The sequence below is a fragment of the Arachis stenosperma genome, chromosome 2 (genome assembly GCF_014773155.1).
Source record: "Arachis stenosperma cultivar V10309 chromosome 2, arast.V10309.gnm1.PFL2, whole genome shotgun sequence".
NCBI lineage: Eukaryota > Viridiplantae > Streptophyta > Magnoliopsida > Fabales > Fabaceae > Arachis > Arachis stenosperma.
This window is the reverse complement of record NC_080378.1, coordinates 87,227,817-87,250,213: the sequence shown is the minus strand read 5'-3', so window position 1 is coordinate 87,250,213 and position 22,397 is coordinate 87,227,817. Positions and strand designations below refer to the sequence as shown.

Genomic DNA, 22,397 nt, shown 5'->3' with positions numbered 1-22,397 from the left:
CTACCGTCATGCCTCCTCCTCTCGCTCGTTCTTCTAGGGTAAGGAATCCACCTCCTCATCTTCTTGATTACCATTGCTTTTCTACTATTCTTCATCAACATGAACCTAAGACATTCAGAGAAGCCTCCTCAAACCCAAATTGGCAACAAGCAATGCAAGAAGAATTACAGGCACTTGAAAAAGCACACACTTGGGATCTGGTTGATCCTCCTTCTGATCAGGAAGTTGTGGGCAGTAGATGGGTATACAAGATCAAGACTCGCTCTGATGGCTCTATTGACCGTTATAAGGCCCGCTTGGTTGCTCAAGGTTGTACGCAAGAGTATGGTATTGATTATGAAGAGACTTTTGCCCCTGTCGCTCGCCTTATGTCTGTTCGAGCTCTTCTTGCCATTGCCGCGGTTAAAAAATGGTCTCTCAGTCAGATGGATGTGAAGAATGCATTTCTTAATGGGGATTGAAGAAGACAGTCTATATGAAACCACCTCCGGGATATCCTTGTCCTTCTGATAAGGTTTGTCTCCTTCGCAAGGCACTTTATGGACTTAAGCAAGCTCCTCGTGAATGGTTTGACAAGTTCAGCACTACCATATGCAGTCTTGGTTTTACTTCTAGCCCTCATGAGAATGCGCTCTTCATTCGTAAAAGCGAACGTGGAGTTGTTCTTCTACTTTTGTATGTTGATGACATGATAATCACTGGGGATGATGTTGATGGTATCTCTGCTCTCAAGGCCTCACTTCACCGTACCTTTGAGATGAAAGATCTTGGTTCTCTCAACTATTTTCTTGGTCTCGAGGTCATCTCCACCGATGATGGCATCTATCTCTCTCAGGCTAAGTATGCTTCAGATCTTCTTGCTCGTGCTGGGATTACAGATAGTCGCACTGAGTCTACTCCTCTTGAGCCTAATGTTCGATTTACCCCTATGGATGGCACTGTTTTGGATAATCCGACTCTCTATCGACAGTTAGTTGGCGGTTTGGTCTACTTGACTGTCACCCGACCAGACATCGCCTATCCGGTTCATGTACTTAGCCAGTTCTTGTCAGCTCCTCGTACTACTCATTATGCGGCAGTTCTACGCATTCTTCGCTACATCAAAGGCACTCTCTTTCATGGTCTTTATTTTTCTGCCCATTCCTTTTTGTCTCTTCAGGCTTACTCCGATGCTGATTGGGCTGGTGATCCCACTGATCGTCGTTCTACTACTGGTTACTGTTTGTTTCTTGGCGACGCTCTCATTTCTTGGCGTGCTAAGAAGCAAACGTTCACTGCTCGCTCAAGCACAGAAGCTGAGTACCGTGCCCTTGCTGACACCACTGCTGAAGTTGTCTCGGTTCGTTGGCTTCTCGAAGATTTGGGTGCTCCTCAGTCGTCCCCTACTGATGTTTTTTGTGATAACCGCAGTGCTATTCAGATCGCCCATAATGATGTCTTTCATGAACGCACCAAACACATTAAGCTTGATTGTCACTTTGTTCGGCAACGTATCCTTATTGATGCTATTCGTCTCATTGCTGTTGGAACACTAGATCAGACTGCTGATATTTTCACGAAAGCTCATCACCCGACTCGTTTCCGGACTTTGTTATCCAAACTCAAGTTGGTATCCTTAGCTCCCACTTGAGTTTGAGGGGGGATGTTAGAGAATCAATTAGCATCAATTAGGATCAATTAGTATCGTTTGTATTTATGTAGTATATCTGTATATTAATTATAGGATTCTATGCCTTTATTGCTCTGATTCATTTAGCACCTATAAATACTTCTTGTATACTGTACCTTGGACACAACTGAATAATACACTTTTCAGATTATTCTCTCAATCTCTTGTTTCTAACAAGTTAGACATCACCGTAAAAGAAAATAAAAATAAAAATAAAAATAAAAATAATAGTGAGACCAATGATACTGTTATAATTATCAAATCATGGTCTCATGATATGTCCTAACCTTTTGGTTGGTAGTAATAGCAGTCAGCTTTATTGAGAAATGTGTCTGAGAAGACAAAAGCAAAGACCAAATAATGGTAATAATATTTAAAAATACTGTAATACGAATTTCGGACTACCAGACGAGATACGTTAAAAAAAATGAAAGTGTTTTATCCTATTTGCAATTTGCATATTAGAAATATTGTTAATTTTTTTATTTATGTTAGTAAAAAGTTCGTCCATATTTTTTTTTTAATCGAAGATGGAAAGATTTGAATTCGTGATCATTTAAGTGAGTATGAAAGATTATATCATTTAAATTATAGTTCATTAATAAAGTTTGTCCATGTTTAAAATAAGATATATAATAAAATGTATAAACATAAATTAATTTATATATGTCTATAAATATAAATTCATCAGTATTTATTTTATTTATTAAAAAACTATTAAATATATATTAAATTATTATTTGTATAAATTTTAAAACGTTTATTTCAATGAATGCATTAAAAAACTTAAATTTCAAATATTTTTATAAAAAAAGTTTTAATTAATTCATAAATAATTGAAGGAACAGCAAAATCCAAAGAAGAAAAGGTTGCCAACCAGCAAAGTCCTCTCACTGTTGTTGCTGGGGTCACAGATCTGACACCACTCTTCTCTCCTCAGATTCCTTTCTTATCTGCCTCTCCTCCTCCTTCTTCATCTTCCTCCTCTCTTCTCCTTCATTCCTAGCTAGCTTCTACTCCTACTACAGCCAGCTTAGCAAGCCATTCAAACCCATGCAAAACCACACATATTCTTTTTTGAAATTCTACTTTCACTTTTATTTAAGAAAAAGAAATTTAATAGGAAAGAAAAAATATATATAACAATTTTTTACATGAATATGTTTATATTTTGAAATTATAATTATATATATGTTTAAAAAATAAAATCAAGTATGAAAGGTATATTAATAAAAAATAAAAAATACAATAATTCTCTTTTCTTTATTTTTAACATGATTAAATATCATATTTTTATATATATGTTCTTAAACAATAATTCAATCATTCATTGTTAAAAAATATTAATAGATAGATAATATCCTTTCTTATTTCAACAAACTTAAAAAAAAAACAACAATTTTATTTAAATTAGAGAACTAAACTTCAATTTAATTAGTGTAATATTAACTAATTGGACTAGTGACTCCAACTTCATTATCAATAAACTTGCTAAATATTTTATTAAGTTGATTTATTTATTATTTTTACTTTCGACACTAGATCAAATTTAACAAGATAACTATTATAACATGTTGAGTTTAATGAATTAACATGAAACTTTTTTAAAAAACTATATATTTTGTTGCGGTAGCAAGTACAATACAACAATAAGCGTAAATATATACATCTATATATAATTATTAAATTTTTTTCAAATTTTTTGTGAGGACAAATGCTCTCCTCTCAATCTCACACACATGAGTTCGTCTCTAAAAATAACAATAATTAAACTTTAAACAAATCTTTTGTTTACAAATACTTCAATATTATGTCATAATAAACATTCTTATTAACTTAAATTATTAGATAAACCTCTCTTCTTTTGTTATTATTTTTTTACTTTGCATAGTTTTAAATCTCCATCCACAACCACAATTGCAATAGTAATAACGAAATACTATTGTTATTATGATGCCCACCGAATCCGCACCAACAATATAATTCTAGCTGTTGCATATATTTTTTTCTCCAATTTCTATATCAAACCACTATATGAGATATATAATTATTCATTTGTCTTATTCTAACAACTTAAATTTTTATAATAAATAATTTCATGATATAATATCAAAATTTTTAAGACCAAATTAAAAGATATAACATATAATCTTTGTTATCCAAAAATAAGAAAATATTCAACATAATGCAAACTAAATGGAAAATGAATGACTTAAACACACAATCATACTTCAAGTCCTAAAAAAAACCCTGGTGTGAGAGGTTTATCTTAGCACCATGGATGTTTCAAAACTGTGATCTCAATCATGGTTTTCTTAGGTAATTATTTTGATTCTTTTATCTCCAAACAAATAAACTAAATAAGTTCCACTCCAAATATCCTCTAGATCATTAGCTAGTAACCGTTATTGTTATAGCCATATGATTATTGGCAAAAGAACAAGATATGCATACAATAATAATCTATTCAATTATCTTAGAACAATAAGTATCACTCATACGAAGAATAATAGGGTTAAATATAAAACAAGTAAAAAACAATGACAATTAAAATCTGTCGAACTGTCCAAAATTTAAAGGAAAGATAGGAAGAGCACTTTAAAAAGTAAAAGTAAATCTAAAGAGAAAACACCACCAATATATTCAAACAATACCAAACACAAATTTGAAATCCCCTTTTCCTTTTCTTTTTCCTTTGTCATCCATATTAGAGATACAAGGACAAAAAGCAGACAAAAAAAAAAAGAAAGAAAGAAATATTTAAAGAAGAAAAGAGATCAAGCATATATTCGCCATATATACTAATTAAATGTCCATGCCATCAACACCATATATATCAACATACATCACCATTTACACATGAAATTAGAAGAAGAAAAAAATGAGTACATAGATACATAGATATAGTGTCTCCCGCTATACATTTCCATCCTTAGAAATATTATAAATATATAATATATATAATTGTTTTAATAATTAACAGTGATGATGATAATAACAAACCTCTCAACTTAGAACAAACAATATTAATGTTTTTGATCTAATAATAATAGTAATAATATTAAAGATGACAGTTACATAAATCTGCCGCTACAAATTCCCGTGCCATCTTTAATTCAGTTATTCCCTCTCTATGCTACTTACCGGTTTTGAATAGGGTTTGGACCACTTGGAACTTCATGTTCATCAGCTCCGAATTCTCTACTACCAGCATCTTTAGAAGAAGTATGTGAGATATGATTATGAGGATGATGGGTTTTCTGAGGTTGAGGGTGCAAGCTTGTATAAGAAGAAGATATAGTTGATTCTGATGGTAATGATTTTGTGGGTACATGGGAGAAATTGAAGAGTAAGAGGAAAATGAAGAGAAAAGCAAGGAATTGAAACAAAAAGTAACAGTGTGATGATTTTGAGAAAACGAAGGTTTGTGATGATGATGATGGAGAGTTTTTGGATTCAGCCATGCAATTTGAAAGAAGAAACCACCCCCAAGAGCCAAGAAAGGGTTCAATATCCATGTACCAGCCTAGAACCCAAGGCTTTGATGAGAGAGAAAGAGAGAGAGAGTGAAGAGAAGAAGGTTCAGAAAAAAGTGATTAGTGGAAAGGTGGGTTTTGGGAATTCGATGCACATTTTAGTGTGAGAACAAATGTAAGATCTGACTGATCACCAACTTAACATGCAAGTTTTAATAGCTGAAACTACATAAAATTAACTTTTAATTACTTAATTTTTCGCTGTAAATTTTTTTTATTTTATTTATATTTTCAAATTTAAAATTAATAAATATTAACTGATGTGAACTAAAAAAATAAAATATTACAGGATGATTATAATTTATTATTTTTAACTATTACAATTAAAAAGTATATTATTAAAATAATAAACTAAAAAAATTGAATTAATAGTTAAAAATAATAATAGAAAATAGTAAATTTTAATAGTGTTCGAATATTTTTTCTTAAGAAAAATTGGGTCGATAGTTAAATATGGTTTAATATGAAAGCTAAGGAGGTGGTGGTGCCCATTACCCATACATACATAGCCATACGGCTTAATTAATTACCGTAAAGGCCACGTTAGGTATATATTATCTTCATTTTAATTATATGGGTAAAGTATTAAATTGGTTCCCTAGATTTAGACGTAATTCTATTTTGGTTCTTAAAGTTTAAAATGTTCTATTTGAATCCAAAAAAGTTTTATTTAGCATTAATTTAGTCCCAGTGAGGTCAAAATTAAATAATTAACAAAATGTCTTACATAATAACAGTTTAAGAACAAAATCGATAATCTGGATAACAAGTACAAGCTCCAGAAGTACAAAATCAACCATTGATGCATTAATACATTTATTTATCATTTTCTTTAGTTTTATAGAAAATATTTTATTTATATTATAAAAAAATAATAAATAAATGTATTGATGTATTAATGGTTGATTTTATGCCTCTAGAGCTTGCACTTGTTCTCCAAATTATCAATTTTATTCTTGTACTGTTGTTATGTATGACATTTTGTTAATTATTTAATTTTGATCTCACTGTGGAACTAAATTGATGCTAAATGAAATTTTTTTGGATTCAAATAAAATACTTTAAACCTTAAGGAACAAAACAGAATTATGTCCAAATCTAGAGGACCAATTTAATACTTTACGCTAATTATATAGGTATAACATAATATAATACAACCGCCATTTAAGCTTTATTGTTGCCCGAGATGGATGATTATTAGGTGTAGTATTTTGCCCCTGTTAAGAATTGTTTTTCTTTTTTAAAAAATAATAAATACTCGAATTAGTTCTTAAAAAAATTCAAATAGTGCATTTTAATTTTTAATAAGTATTTTTCATTTTTTAAATTATTTTTATTGGATAAATTGGTTTCTCAATTACTTTTAATTAAATTTTTAATATGTATATTTGACAAAAAAAAAATTTCTCACGATAATTAGATCTTAATAAATATCATTAAAAGATAAATTAATTTCTTTTAAAACGATAAAGAGATGTATCTATTTAATGAAATTAATTTTTTAAAATTTTTAGAGAATAAAATTTGTAGAAACCGGAGTGTTTAATATAAAATTTTCTGTAAATTAATTTGGGTATTTATTCTTAAACAAAATTTTTTTAATAGTAAAAATAACAACACTAATCGAATTCGTAGGTATTTAATCTCCTCCTACCTGGTCAGGTAAATTACCTGTGGACAAATTTTTAAAAGAATGATTAGATTTAGAGAATATTCATTTTAGTATCTATATATATGTAAATAAATTAATGAATAATTAATAATATGTGTTTTAACATTATATTATTCGTATATTTTTAGTTTAATTAATGTTATAAATATAATCGTGATTATATAAATTTTAAATTTTAGTTTTATTTATTGAATTTTAATAATTTTAGTTGCCGATAAAAACATGACAAATACATGCAAAAGTAGATTATAATTCAATTTTTTATTATCTGCGACAAATAAAAATGAAACTAATTTTATAAGATTATTGTAGGACTAGTTAGGATCAATAAAGGCAAAAATTTGCCATTACTCACTTCATTTCTATCCTTAATTCAGAGAGGCATGGATGCTTCTTTGTAAAATTTCAATCAAGTCAAATGAAAAAAAAAAGTTAAAATTTTATTGGATTTAGTTATATATATTATAAGAGCACATATTAAAATTATTATTGATAAAAATTTTTATTTTTTTTATTTTAATAAATACATAATAATATATTAAAAATTTAATTTTATATTTTTTATAAAAAAAATTTTTAATTAATAACTTTAATTTGTATCTACTTTACGACATATATTAATTAAATCTTATAAAAAATTAATCGAGCGATCGGATAAAAATACTGAAACAAAACCTAATATATAATATTATATTTCAGAGCTCATAATTTTTTATTTTTATCTATATATTAAATTATAAACTTGAATTTTTTTAATTTTAAGATAAGACAGAAGCATTTTATTATTAAATTCTTAACAAGTTTTTGATAAACACTTAAAGAAAAAGTATTAAATTTTTTAATGCGTTGAATGTATAAAATTCTATAAATTCTTAACTCGTTAAAACTGAGGCCGTCTATTGACCACATGAATAAATATATAAGGCATGTACAATGTTTTTTCTTTTGAAGCGTGTTTTTTTTTTTTTTTTTTGTGTTTATGTCTCAACGGTTGTTAATTTTTTGTATTGATTGTGTCAAACAATTTGTTATGCGATTCTGCTAGGGAGTTAATTAGAGGGAGAGACATAGTTAATTGGAGTTAATTAATTAAAAAATAAGTCAATTACAAAAAAAATTATTATTTTAATTTTTTGAATTTTAAAATTAAAAATACAAAATTTAATTGAATTGATTTATATTATAATTGGTTTCTTAAATTTTTTGTATGCATTATCAAAGGGCAAAGATGTTGCTAGAGGACGACAAAAATACCTACGGTTCTGATGTTTGTAATATAAAATATGTTTATATTTTAGAGTAAATTAAAAATTTTACATGTGATGTAAAATATTTGATTTTTTTAAAAAAATTAATATTCACATTACATACGACCACACACGATATGATATGTGTTTATTAATTATTAACATTAATTAAATTTAAACATGATATATGCTTTAATAAATTCTTCACTATATACAATTCTTAAATGAAACCCACGAGAAGACATTTGAGAGAAAATTGTATGGCAATTGATGAGAGACACACTTGACCTATTAAGTGAGAAAAAATTGAAAAGAAATCAATTCTGGTAAATTTACTATAAAAGAGGATAGATGAGAGAGATTAATAAATTATAAAAATATCCTTAAAAATAAATTATATACTCTTACCAATAATAACTAGTATTTCAAAGGTTATTTGAAATAAGTGGATTTGGGTGAGAACGTAAAGTTCAAACTCCTTTTCGAATGAGATGCTTTTTTGACTTTTCAGTTGACTAATGCTGTTCAAACTCTTTGGAGAAGTTATGGGGGATACTTATAAAAAACTCCAATATCTAAGTTAGCAAGAATTTTAGGCAGAATTTTAGTAGATTGGAATTTGAACAATACCTAAGAATATTATGATATTTATAGTTATAAGTGGTGAACTAGTGAGCACTTATAAAGTAGTTTCACTTTTGGTGATGAATAATTACTTTATTTTGTTAGGGAGTTTCTTGAGAACCCCTTTTAACTTAGTAGGAGAGATTCTAGGAGTTATAAAAATTTCATATTTAAATATATGAGCTTAATTGTAAAAGCAGTTAGGATTCTTCATGTCAAGTCATACAAATAAGGTCGGGCGCATAGGTAAAGTGAGTTTGAACTCTGCATAAGAGTCGAATATATCAAGTCGGTCCTATGAGGTCGGGCGCACAAGTAAAGTGGATTTGGTCTTTGTATTTGCGCTTTATCTATTTTTGGACCTAGCTAAGTTATGGATCAAGTTATTAACAGTGCCCCTACTCGAGGTCGAGTTTCATGAAATCGGACTCGAGCAATCAGATGATCAAGTCGAAATGTCGAGTTGTAAAGAAGTAGTTTGTAGTCTAAAGCCAAGTAGATTGGTCGACTCAACATGATTCGAATGATGTAACGTTTCCGTATGTTTCCGTAACGTTTCTCACTCTGTAACTATTCACGCATTTTTTTCATACGTTATCATTTTGCTGTAGTATAGTTGTTACTTTCTTAAAAGTTATCATTTTGTAATCTGATATTACAAATCATTTTTATGTTCAGTGAGACTTGCTTTTCTTATACGATTTGTTTTTGGCTAAATTGTTTTTTTAATTGAGTTATTTATGACTTAATGACTTGTTTTAATATAAATCATTTTTTAAACTTACAGCTTCGATTTTGTATGTCTTATTTTGATATAAATAATTTATTTTAAAACTTGTAATTATTTCTAAGTATAACATCGTCTAGCTCATTCAATGCGAGTAGTATTAAGGTTTCACGATTTGAGGCCTTTCAAATCATTTAACTAGAGTCTAGAGACATGGTTATTTCTAAGTCTAAATTTATACAACTCGTTTGGATCCAAGTTGTTTTGGGACTTTACAACTTGTTTTAAGTACAACTTGTTTAATTTGGGTCCTTCTAAATATGAGATCATCTTTCTAACCCTCGAAGTGTCGCTTCTTGAGGTCGAACTTCATGAAGTCGAACTCGAGCAATCAAGTGAATCGGATGGTCAAGTTGGATTGTCGACGTCGAAGTTTCATGAAGCCTTTCAATGATTTATTCAACTAATTCAATTCAAATTGTTTCTAAAGTGATAGAATTTTGTACAACTTTTTTTTAATACAAATTGCTTAGAACATATGGTTATTTTTTACTAGATTTTGTCCAACTCATGGGCTCGAGTAATTTTAATTGGAGAATTAGTTTTATGTTTTGATTTTGTTCGAAACGTTTTTACCATCCTTCCATTCCTTTCCAAGTCTTTTCTGTACGAGTCATTTGGTTGGAGGATTATTTTTTCGTTTCATTTTATTCGAGATGTTTACAATTCTTTCTTTCCTTTCTAACTCGTTTTTGTACGAGTCGTTTGGTTGGAGGATTATTTTTCTTGTCCTTTTTGCTTTTACCCTTTTAGGACTTTATTAACTTTTACGACACATGCTTCAACTTGCATGCTTTTGACTTTTCATTTTAGACTTTTTTTCTAAATCATTTTTTGTACAAATTTACAGGTAATAGGAGTATTTTTACGATTTTAATTTCACTTCGATTCGTTTATACAATCCATCCTTGAACTCGGACCTCGTCACTTTATAGCCGCTGACTTTCAAACTCAATGCAACTATTTTCGGGCTTTTTTTAGCATGAGTTCAAGTCATGTAAGTTGGATTCAATTTCACCTGTAGAATTGTAGATAACTTGCTTTATTAATCCTTTTGAAAGCAATTACATTAAGGAGCTCTTCCTTCTACTCCTGCTGAGGAGATCGTACAGATTGGCCTGCTGTGGAGGTCGTGCAACCTGAAGAGGTTGTACAGGTTGCCCCTACTGAAGAGGTCTCGTAGCTCATTCTACCCGAAGAGGACTCTCGAGCTGCTGAAGTTGGCCCTGTGCCTTAACTTTGATGGCCCGATTTGTGAGTTTTTACGGAACAATTTATTTTGTAATTTTGGATACTGTTTTGCACCTTTTTGGCTTTGTTTATAGTACTTTTTTTTTTGCTTACTTTGCAACCATCATGCTTTATTATTTTTATGATTTTTGCATCAGTTAAGCATGCTTTATTTAGAGTGGTAGTTTACAAGTCATTTTTGAACGACTTGCCTTCGTTGTATGACTTGTTTTTTGTCCAAGTCATATTTCACTCAACTTATGAGTTCGAGCTGTTTTTTAAGTTATCAGGTCGTATTATAACCATTAGACACTAATTTCAACCCAATCGCTTTATTTGAGCGAACATTAAAAGGTCGACTCGTAATTTTTGCGCTTTGCTTATTATAAATTGAGGTCTTAGATGAAGGGATTATATGCTTATTCCCTTCCCTTTCTAGTTTTTACAAGGTTATCATCCTTGTATATGATACAACTCGTTTTACCTGAGTTGTTTAAAAAAACTTGATTGTAGGTACGGCCTGAAGCCTTTTTATCCTGTTTTGTCCGACCTTAGGAGGTCGTTATTAAAGGAATTAAAAAATTGCCAAAAAAATATATCATTTATTAAAATAATTTACAAGGATTTGCTAGTTGCTATCTAGAGTTTTTAGTTAACTCTTAGCTCTTACTACGATGCCTCGTTAAAACCCCATCTAAAAAAATCCTCTTGGGAAAAAAAACTATAAAATAAGAAAAAAGAGTACACCAGGGAGCAAGATTCATTTTCTAGCTGTAGTATCTTTTCATATTACAAGCATGCGATGACTTGGCAACTCATTGCCCTTGAGGTCGGACACTTTGTAGTAACCTTTTCCTAAGACTTCAGTAATCTTCACTACAAGAAAAACGCTAGATACTGTCGAATTTAATGTCAGACATAAGCGGCGATTTCACCAGCAGAATTACCGTCGAAATCCGTAATAAATTCGTCACCTAAAAAATTACCATCGGATTTGGTTTTTCAACAGTAAATTCACTGGTAATATTTGGAGAGAAAAACAAAAAATTTGGTGCAATCATTACTGTCGAATTTAGTGGTGGCTAAATCCTGATATGTGAAACGTTGTATTTTGGTCACACACAAAATTTATCTGTCGGTAAATTCGACAGTAATAGTGCCTAATATATGAATCACGAATCATCTTCTTTTTCATTTCGAATTTCTCTCTCTAACTCGTCTCCCTCTCTCTCATCATCATTGCCTCCTCCTTCCTTCTTTGTCTCCTCTTTCGCTGCCATCGGCTGTGCTCATCACCACCATCATTCCCGTTATTATCATCATCGAACCTCATCGTCACCTCCATGCGATCCACCTATTTTTCGTGTCCTCCACCTCCGCTCTCTCCAATGAGATGTACTCCGGCGACCTCACTTCGCCGTCACCAGTTGCGGTGTCACTGCCGCAACCTCCATCTCTCCCCTAATATCTTGCTTTGTGCTTCATTTTAGGTTTTGTGAAATTTTTTGTTTATCTTCTTGTTTTAAATTCATTAGGATTTAATTAGATTTTAATTCTTCATTAGTAATTTAATTTAGTTAAACTACTTTTTGTTGTTAGGGTGATTTAGAATAAAATTAGAATATTCTTATTAGGATTTTTTTGGTTCATAGGTAATTAAGTATGCTATTGTGATTCTTGGATTTGTAATTTGAATTTGTTTGAATTCATTGACTGATATTCTACTGAACACTACAATAGAATGCTAAATTTTGTGTAATTAATGCCGAATTTTGTGACTTGATATTGAAAAAATGCTTGTTAGTTAAACTACTTTTTGTTGTTAGGTTGATTTATAGTAAAATTAGAATTTTCTTATTAGGATTTCTCTTGGTTCATAGGTAATTAAGCATGCTATTGTGATTCTTGAGTTTGTAATTTGAATTCAGTTGAATTCATTGACTAATATTCTGGTGAATACTATAATATAATGTTAAATTTTGTATAATTGTTGCTGAATTTTCTTATTAGAAAAGCATATTTTAGAAAAGGAGGTAGGGGCCTTAAATCAAGCTTGGGTGGCCCCTCCTCCTTATTAAGAACGTGTATGGCTTCTTTGGGTGGTGGAAAATCATCAAAATTAACCACACCATCCTTAACAAAAGACTCTAGTGAATCATTGAGCACCTCCTCTTCTAGTGTTTCTCGCACCAAAGGATTCATCAAATCAATGTTCATGCAATCTTCCAAATCACTAGGATGTTTCATGGCCTTGAACACATTAAGTATAATTTGTTCATTATTAACTCTCAATATCAATTCTCCTTTTTACACATCAATCAAGGCCCTCTCAGTGGCAAGAAAAGGTCTTCCTAAAATAATAGAAGTATTGACATCTTCCTCCATGTTCAAGATAACAAAATCAACAGGAAATATAAAGGTTCTCACCTTAACTAGCAAGTTCTCAACAATGCCAATTGGAAACTTAATGGAACGGTCAGCAAGTTGTAGAGAAATTCTAGTGGGTTTCACCTCATCAATTTGAAACTTTCTCATCAAAGATAGTGGCATTAGATTAATGTTGTCCCCAAGATCACATAGAGCTCTTTCAATGGTAACCTCATCAATGGTGCAAGGGATCAAAAAACTCTCAGGATCTCTCAACTTTTGAGGCAAATGCTTTTGAATTGTAGCACTACACTCTTTGGTAAGCACCATTGTTTTATCTTCCTTCCAATTCCTCTTCTTTGCCAACAACTCATTCATGAACTTACCATAAAGAAGCTCTAAGGCCTTAGCAAAAGGAATATTGATTTGAAGCTTTTTAAAGACCTCCAAGAACTTAGAGAATTGCTTGTCCTTATTTTTCTTTTGGATCCTTTGAGGATAGGAATACAGGGGTTGTACTCTGGCACCTTGACCTTCTCAAATTGTGGCTCTTTAGATGCTTGAGGTGAAAGTGCAGGGGAATTGTTAGGCACGTGTTGCCCTTGAAAAATGTCATTTTTCATTACCTCTTCCTCTTACTTGTCATTGCTTGTGGTCTCTTTACCACCACTTTTTCACTTTTCAAATATTTAGCTTTGCATTCTTCTTTTGAATTTGGAATTGTGTCATTGGAGAATGTATTGATTAGTTTCTCAGCAATTTGCTTGGCCAATTGACCCATTTGGACTTCCAGGTTTCAAATAAAGGCCTTGGTTTTATGCATAAAATTTTAAGTGATTTGGACAAAAGTAGAGGTGTATTGTAAGAGTTTTTCTAAGGAAATTTTCATAGGAGAAGGCTTTTGACGGATTTGGGCTGGTTGTAGTGGTTGTGGTGGTTGGTAATGGTTGTTGAAATTTTTTTATAGGGATTGTTGTTGAAGTTATTTTGCCTCTGACCTTGATTTTTCCACCCAAAGTTGGAGTGATTTTTCCATCTAGGGTTGTAAGTCTTAGAGAAAGGGTCACTGTTGGGTGGCCTAGAAAAATTTTTCGTATAATTCACTTGCTCAAGAGAGAATTCGCCAAACTCACATTCTTCACCTTGAGAAATTTCTCCACTCATGTCATAAGAAAAATCTTGTATATTCACTACGGAGATTTGCATGTTCCTAAGTTGTTGAGTAATAGCGTTAGTCTGTTAAGACATGGCTTTATTCTGTGCTATAAGAGTATCTAATGCATCCAACTCCATCACTCCCTTCCTCATGGTTCTCTCAAAGGAATATAGATACTGATTGTAAGTCACCATCTCTATCAATTCCAAAGCTTCATCAGTGGTCTTTTTCATGTGTAGAGATCCTCTAGTTGAGTTATCCAATGAGATCCTTGAAGCAGGGATAACCCCATCATAAAAAATTTAGAGTTGCATCCAATAAAAAAAAAGTCCAGATGACACTTTCTCAATACCTCCTTATACCTCTCTTAGGCTTTATAAAGAGACTCTCTGGCTAGTTGTCTAAACGTCTGAATATCTATTCTCAGCTTTGTCAACCTTTGAAGTGGGAAGAATTTGGTCGGAAACTTGCTCACCAAATCTTTTCAGGTTGTTATACTCTCCTTGGGTTGAGTTTCAAGCCATTATTTATCCCAGTCCCTTACAGAGAACGAGAATAACAACAGCTGATAAACCTCAACAGGCCATTAGTCTTGACCGTATTATAGATTTAAAGGAAGTTAGCGATATGTTGGTTAGGATCCTCTTGAGGACTTCCACCAACTTGATAATTTTGTTGCACTAAAGTGATGACTTAGGGCTACAACTCAAAGTTATTAGCATTCACAGTAGGAGTGATAATGCTATTGTCATAAAGCCCAGGATTTGGAGTATTGAAGGATCCAAGAGTCCTCCTAATATGCTGGTCATTTAGGACATTAGGGGTAATAACATTGTTGTTGTTAGCTGCCATATTGAATTTAGATTCTTTTTCAATTTTCTCTTCACTCCCTTCTTTAACTCTTTGGTCTCTAGTTTGTTTTCTTTGTCACCAAAGAGTTCTTACAATTTTAGTATTATAGTGAAGAGTGTCTTTATCCCTGTTGTTTTGCACAAACACACACATAAAATAAGAAAAATTGGGATTTCTCACATCAAAGTGAAGAGAATCTCCAGTAAGGCAACTATAAAAATTAAATAACAGAAAAAAGGGTCTAATATAGGTAATCAATGATTGGGTTATTGTTAATCTCAATTAATCACAAGCAATGATGCCAAAAACTTGATGCAAATTTTACAGACCATAAACTATCGGCAAGTGCACCGAATCATCTGAAGTAATATCACGGGAGTGGGTTATCGTTCTCACAAGGATTAACAGATTAAGCAAGCAATAGTCAATTGATTATTCTAGTCAGACAAACCAAAACTTAGGATTTCAAGAACACTTAGCATAAAAATAGGGAATTTAACAAAAGCAATATAGTGAGAAAACAATATGATTAAGAGAGTTAATGGTTTAGAGATGTTGAGACTTCCAGAAAAATACTTTTTACTCTCCACCTTAATTATGCAAAGATGTACTTATGGCAAATCGTAAATAATTAAAATCCAATTCTTTGGTAATTCAATTTCTCTAATCCTAATCAATTATCAATTCCTTGATTAATCAACTGTAACAAGAGGTTAAGAACGTTCATTGATTTAAAAACCACACAATTATCAAGAACCAAATTTGGTTGATTTGATGTCACTTATCAAGTCCAAGTTCAAAATCTAAGAATTATGAGAATAAGTTTTCAAGCTTAATTCAATTAATTAACTTTTCCAAGATATTAAGAGAATTCAAGTCAGAAGAGAATTGTTTTCCAACACATTCAAATCTTTTAGATAAAGAACGAAAACTCTTTCTTAAGAAAACATCAATATATTACTCAAAGTAGAAAAGCTATAACATTAGTCCATAGGAATCAACAGAGCTCCAAATCTTAACCAAGGAGATTAGTGACTCATGATTCGAAAGAAAACCTAGAATTATGAATTATAAAAACTATCGAAAAAGAGACTCACATATGTTACACCTTTTCTTTTTATACTAACCCTAAAACAAATTCCCAAATTCAAAACTAATTCAAAATCAACTTAAAACAGAATCAAATCTAACTAATTAATGTTTTCCTTCTCAAGTCAAGCTTTAGATCTTTCTCTTCATGAGCCTCAATCAATACTAGAATTCATGGGCTTAGGTTAAGCCTTGAGTTAATAACTTAAGTGTTTGAAGTATTAGAGGAATTGGTTAATGAATTAAGGCCCTTGGGAGTGGCATATTTAGTGCATGGAACGTATGGCCTCATGCGTGTAACGTGTGACCTAGTCTTGGGAGTGTTAGCCTCTGTTTCATGCTTCACGTTGCATGAACACACCTCCCACGTTGTACGCATGGAAGCCCTTGGAGAATTTTCCTCTGTTAGCTCCTTCACGTTGCATGCACATGGACTTACATTGCACGACTAGCTTTTGGCATCAATTAGCTTTCTATTTTTTCTCACGTTGCACGGCTAGGTGTCTCACGTTGCACGACTAGTCTCCCTTGGTGCAATTGCTTTGTATTTCTCTTCTCACCTTGCATGGCTAGGTGTTCACGTGCAATGTATGGCTCTTTGTACCAATTCTTGTCCAAGGAGCTCTTTATTTGGTCCAGAGAGCTCTTTGTTTGATTCTCTTTCTTGTGCCTCTTGTTTCAGATGATTCCTAGCCTCTTCTTCCTCTTTGATCTTTGCTAATTCACTTCCAAATTCTCCTGTAACAATTGAATTCAAACAAACTCAAAGTAATGATCATTAAATCATGACATCATTATTTTTCTAACAAGAATTATTAGCTTATTGAATGAAATTTTAAAGGAAAAATAACAAAATATGCGGATACATTACTCAATGACCTTTATGAAGACTAAGGCCAGACTGGTATGTAGTGTCTTTAATTTTGTTAATAACTAAGTTATATTCTCTTACACACAGAGACTAGAGGCTGTGACTTAGCAATCTCAACAAAGTGGAAAGGATGCCACTGATGGCTTTGCTGCTTTAGTCGTCAATCTTGATGTGATTTGGTGCAAGACCACCTCAGCGCCGTACAAAAATCACGTATACTGTTGGGGTTGTTTTTCTCCAGCAGCCCCCGTACCTCCATGTTGAAGCCGTCATCAGGATCTACCACCAATCAAGTCGTCGAGCCTAAGGAAGGCGTGGATATGAGGCTTTAGGTGCAGGAGCTCCAGTGTAGCCTTCACCAGCAGACTCATGAGCTGAATGATTATCGGGAGAGATATCAGGAGATCTTCACCCATGTGACAGACACCGATGAACTCAGGCCAGAGTAAAAGGAGCAACTGGAGCAGCTTTAGCGGATGGAGGCTTAGATGGAGGTGTACCAGGCCTAAATGTGTGCCGCTGACATCATTCCTGTTAATGGCAGCATGAGGTTGGTGGCACACAAACATCACCGCCTTCTGTTCCGCCTCTTCAGGGCTACAAGACCGACAACGACGAGGAGGACTACCTGGATTTTTAGTTATTAGTATTTCGTTTTATTGTTTCATTGTATCTATTTGATATACTTGACTTTTAATTTATTTAAACATTATATTATTTATTTTAAATAATAGGTTTTCATTATTTATGAATTAACCATTAACTGTGTAAAAAATAAATTTAAATAAAAAATTAAAATTGACCATTTATTTCAATTTTTTAAGAAAATTGACATTACCATCGGATTTATCGAGGGAATAATCGATGGTAATAATGTGGGAAAGAACATATCTTGGCGCCAGAATTACCGTCCAAAAAATTCACCGGTAACTAAATAGTTTTTCGATCAGGTCATCTATCGCAGAATCCGATACTAATTACCGTCTGACAAAAAAATTTGATGGTAAACATTTACCGTTGAGGTTTATGTCGTCTGATTTCTTTCGAAGGTAGCTAAATTACATTGGATTTTTTGTTTTTTTTTTTTTTTACGGAAAACACGATAGTACTTAGCGTTTTTCTTGTAGTGCTTGTAGGGTCCTTTCCAGCTGGCTACCAATTTTCTTTCACCCGACTTCTGCAATCTAATATCATTTCAGATTATAATGGTGTTGTTTGTGATGAAGTTCCTTGACGTGGCAGAAATTGGTGAGTTAAGAATTTATTAATAAGGATACGTTGCAAGTACAGTCCTTAACCAACCAAAAATTCGCTTATCAATTTAAAAGAGGTTGTCACAATATTAAAAATTAAAATACTGGGAGTATGAATCCCGATTCGTCTCCCAACGAGTTGCAGAGAGATGTGCTATTTCATCAATTGGGTGTTTTCAAAAATGGTTGAGTTGATAAACAGAAATTTAAATCAGAGAATTTAATTAATTCTAAATAAAAGCCTTGACTGGGGGTAGATTAGTTAGAAGCCCTATTCTTGTTGAAATACTCTCAAAATTAATTAATAATTGGAAGTTACTCTGCTTAGTTAACCCTTACTAGGTAAAGGAAAGTCAAGCAAGTTGGAAATCTGTTTCTAGTCATAAGTCCTAATCCTCTCCCTTGGGAAGGACTAGAGTTAATGATTAGAGGGTGATTCAACAATAAACCCAATTATAATTTCTCTCTTGAGTAGTTCAACTCAAGGGTTCCTTTCAATCATCCCCAATCAAGTCATGAAACTACTCACTCATCATAATTATAAAATTCACAGAATTAATGGTAAAAATAAAAGAAGACATGATAAATAATAATGGAAGGATTAATTAAAAATAAAAATAGTCTATATTAATAACTTGTAAAAATAAGCCAAAGTCAACTCTAGAGGGATTAAGAATATGGAAGAATAAATATAAAAAGTAAATAACAAAATAAGATGACTAGTACTGGGGGTAGACTCTTCTTAAAAGCTAAAGCCAAAATCTTCCAATGCTAATTATGAATGCTCAAGTGAGTGAAAAACTTAGGGGAGGAGTAAATCCAGATCTAAAACTAAAAATTATGCAAAATAAATTCTGTCTCTCATTTCTGCATGTTCCCTGACTCTAGTCTGTAATTCCGGGCCGAAAACTGGGTTGAAATCCGGCCCAGAAACTCTGCTAGCGACTTCTGAAATTTTGCAGATCGCGCACGTCACGCGGACGCATCATTCACGCGGACGCGTCATTCGGCGTTTTTCTTTTCGTCGCCTTCTCACCATGGTAGAGCTTCAAACAATGTCCATTAACCTTGATGAGTTCAGAGCTTGAAGGGTGACTTAGATGGAAAACTCCGTATGGTTCAGCCCTCTCGACTCTATATGGCCTTTCCCACCTTGATCGCAGTTTTCCTGGCATGAGCCTCAGTCTAGAGTTGTAAAGAAGGACCAAATCCCCAGGTTGGAACTCCTTTCTCTTGATGTGTTGATCATGTACAGCCTTTATTTTCTCCTTGTACAGTCTTTAGTTCTCATAAGCTTCTAGGCGAAGGCTCTCCAATTCTTGCAGTTGCAACTTCCTTTCAGCTCCGGCTTTCTCAAATCCCATATTGCATTCCTTTACTGCCCAAAAAGCTTTGTGCTCCACCTCAACTGGAAGGTGACAAGCCTTTCCATAGACTAAAGCGGAAAGGACTCATCCCAATGGGTGTCTTGTATGCTGTTCTGTATGCCCAGAGTACATCTTGTAGTCTGGTGCTCCAGTCTCTTTTATGAGGTTTGACTATCTTCTGTAAGATGTGCTTTATCTCTCTGTTAGACACCTCGGCTTGCCCATTAGTTTGAGGATGGTAGGCTGTTGCTATTTTATGAAGGATCCCATGCTTCTTTAGTAATCCTGTTAGTCTCCTGTTACAAAAATGGGTGCCTTGATCGCTCACGATTGCTCGTGATGATCCAAAGTGACAGATAATGTGATTTCTAACAAAGGAAACAACAGTGTTAGCATCATCAGTACGGGTAGGAATTGCTTCCACCCATTTAGAAACATAGTCTACAGCTAACAATATATAGAGGTGGCCATTAGAATTTGGAAATGGACCTATGAAGTCAATGTCCCAAACATAAAAAATTTCACAAAAAAGCATAGTTTGTTGAGGCATTTTCATCCCTCTGGGATATATTACCAAACCTCTGGCATGAGGAACAAGATTTACAAAATTCAGCAGCATCTTTAAAAAGGGTGGGCCACCAGAATCCACAGTCTAAGATTTTTCTAGCTGTTCTTTGAGGGCCAAAATGTCCTCCACTCTCAGATGAGTGACAGGCCTCTAAAATGGACTGGAATTCTGATTGAGGCACACACCTTCTAATTACCTGGTCAGTGCCACATCTCTATAAATATGGGTCATCCCATATATAATATTTAGACTCGTTTTTCAGCTTGTCTCTTTGGTGTTTAGTAAAGTGTGGAGGAAAAGTACGGCTAACTAGATAATTAGCTACAGGTGCATACCAAGGAGTTACCTCAGATACTGCTTGTAGGTTATCAAAGGGAAAATTATCAGCTATAGGAGTGGAGTCATCCTTAATGTGTTCAAGGCGAATCAAGTGGTCTGCCACTAGATTCTGGGTACCACTCCTATCCTTTATTTCTAAATCAAATTCTTGTAGTAGCAGTATCCAACGTATAAGCCTTGGTTTGGATTCCTTTTTAGCTAATAGATACATTAGAGCTGCGTGGTCTGAATACACTACTACCTTAGTACCAAGTAAATAGGCTCATAATTTATCCAGAGCAAAAACAATAGCAAGAAGCTCTTTTTCAGTAGTAGTGTAGTTAGACTGAGCAGCGTCTAAAGTTTTAGATGCATAAGCAATAACAAAAGGGTCCTTACCTTCACGCTGAGCCAGTGCTGCTCCTACTGCATGGTTGGAAGCATCGCACATGATTTCGAATGGCTGGCTCCAGTCTGGTCCTCTTACAATTGGAGCTTGAGTCAGGGCGGTTTTCAGCTTGTCAAACGCTTGTTTGCAATCCTCGCCGAACTCGAACTCAATATCTTTCTGCAGTAATCTGGATAGGGGAAGTGCTACCTTACTAAAGTCCTTAATGAATCTTCGGTAGAAACCTGCATGTCCAAGGAACGAATAGACTTCTCTCACAGAGGAGGGGTAAGGCAAACTAGAAATAACATCCACATTTGCTGGATCTACAAAAATGCCAGTATTAGATACAACATGTCCCAGTACGATTCCTTGTTTAACCATAAAATGACATTTTTCAAAATTCAATACAAGGTTTGTTCTGACACATCTATCTAATACTCTAGATAAACTATCCAAGCAAAGGTTAAAAGAATCACCATAAACGCTAAAATCATCCATAAAAACCTTCATACAGTCCTCAATAAGATTAGAGAAAAGACTCATCATGCACCTTTGGAAAGTAGCTGGTGCATTGCACAGGCCAAAGGGCATTCTCTTGTAAGCATAAGTCCCAAAGGGACAGGTAAAGGTAGTCTTTTCCTGATCCTCAGGAGCTATATGAATCTGGAAATAGCTTGTGTAACCATCTAAAAAGCAATAATGTGATTTACCTGACAGGCGATCCAGCATTTGATCAATGAATGGAAGAGGGTAGTGATCCTTACGAGTAGATTGGTTGAGACGCCTGTAATCAATGCAGACCCTCCAGGCATTTTGTACTCTGGTTGCTATGAGCTCTCCATGCTCATTCTTCACTGTAGTGACTCCAGACTTCTTGGGCACCACTTGTACTGGGCTCACCCATTCACTCTCTGAGATGGGGTAGATAATACCTGCCTCTAATAATCTGGTCACTTCCTTCTTGACAACCTCTAAAATAGTGGGGTTCAATCTTCTTTGGGGTTGACGAACAGGTCTTGCTCCTTCTTCTAAAAATATCCTATGCTCACAAACTTGAGGGTTGATGCCTACTATATCTGCTAAACTCCACCCAATTGCTTTCTTGTGCTTCCTCAGCACACTAAGTAACTGCTCTTCCTGCTGAGAAGTGAGGTCCTGTGCAATGATAACTGGAAACTTCTGCTTGTCCTCGAGGTAAGCATATTTGAGGTGTGGAGAGTGGGGTTTCAATTCTAACTTCTGTTCATAGTCTGGCTCTGGATTATCTGGAACTGGTGGCAGTGGTAGAGTGCCTGCATTGTCCTCGGAATTCCCCACACTTGGACCTTGTCCTATGGACTTATCTTCAAACTCTTCCTGGTAAACTTCAGCTACGGTTTCATCTATGATGTCACACTGGA

General features: G+C 33.4%; 3 protein-coding genes across 3 annotated transcripts; 1 reads left to right on the top strand and 2 right to left on the bottom strand.

The window, feature by feature from the left end:
- The first annotated feature begins 475 nt into the window (after positions 1-475).
- LOC130963108 (uncharacterized mitochondrial protein AtMg00810-like) lies at positions 476-1,630 on the top strand. The gene has a single exon (XM_057889260.1). It carries the CDS (start codon positions 476-478, stop codon positions 1,628-1,630), a length of 1,155 nt encoding a protein of 384 aa, XP_057745243.1.
- A 2,812-nt stretch (positions 1,631-4,442) lies between these two features.
- Positions 4,443-5,315, bottom strand: LOC130961676 (CLAVATA3/ESR (CLE)-related protein 41-like). The gene has a single exon (XM_057887660.1). The coding sequence runs from the start codon at positions 5,185-5,187 to the stop codon at positions 4,810-4,812; it is 378 nt and encodes a 125-aa protein (XP_057743643.1). The 5' UTR covers positions 5,188-5,315; the 3' UTR covers positions 4,443-4,809.
- A 7,757-nt stretch (positions 5,316-13,072) lies between these two features.
- On the bottom strand, positions 13,073-13,462 carry LOC130963107 (uncharacterized). The gene has a single exon (XM_057889258.1). It carries the CDS (start codon positions 13,460-13,462, stop codon positions 13,073-13,075), a length of 390 nt encoding a protein of 129 aa, XP_057745241.1.
- Positions 13,463-22,397: the final 8,935 nt, after the last annotated feature.

Excerpts from the sequence above, each read along its gene's own strand:
- LOC130963108 (XM_057889260.1), top strand. The coding sequence starts at position 476 with ATGAAACCACCTCCGGGATATCCTTGTCCTTCTGATAAGGTTTGTCTC.
- LOC130961676 (XM_057887660.1), bottom strand. The coding sequence starts at position 5,187 with ATGGATATTGAACCCTTTCTTGGCTCTTGGGGGTGGTTTCTTCTTTCA.
- LOC130963107 (XM_057889258.1), bottom strand. The coding sequence starts at position 13,462 with ATGGTGCTTACCAAAGAGTGTAGTGCTACAATTCAAAAGCATTTGCCT.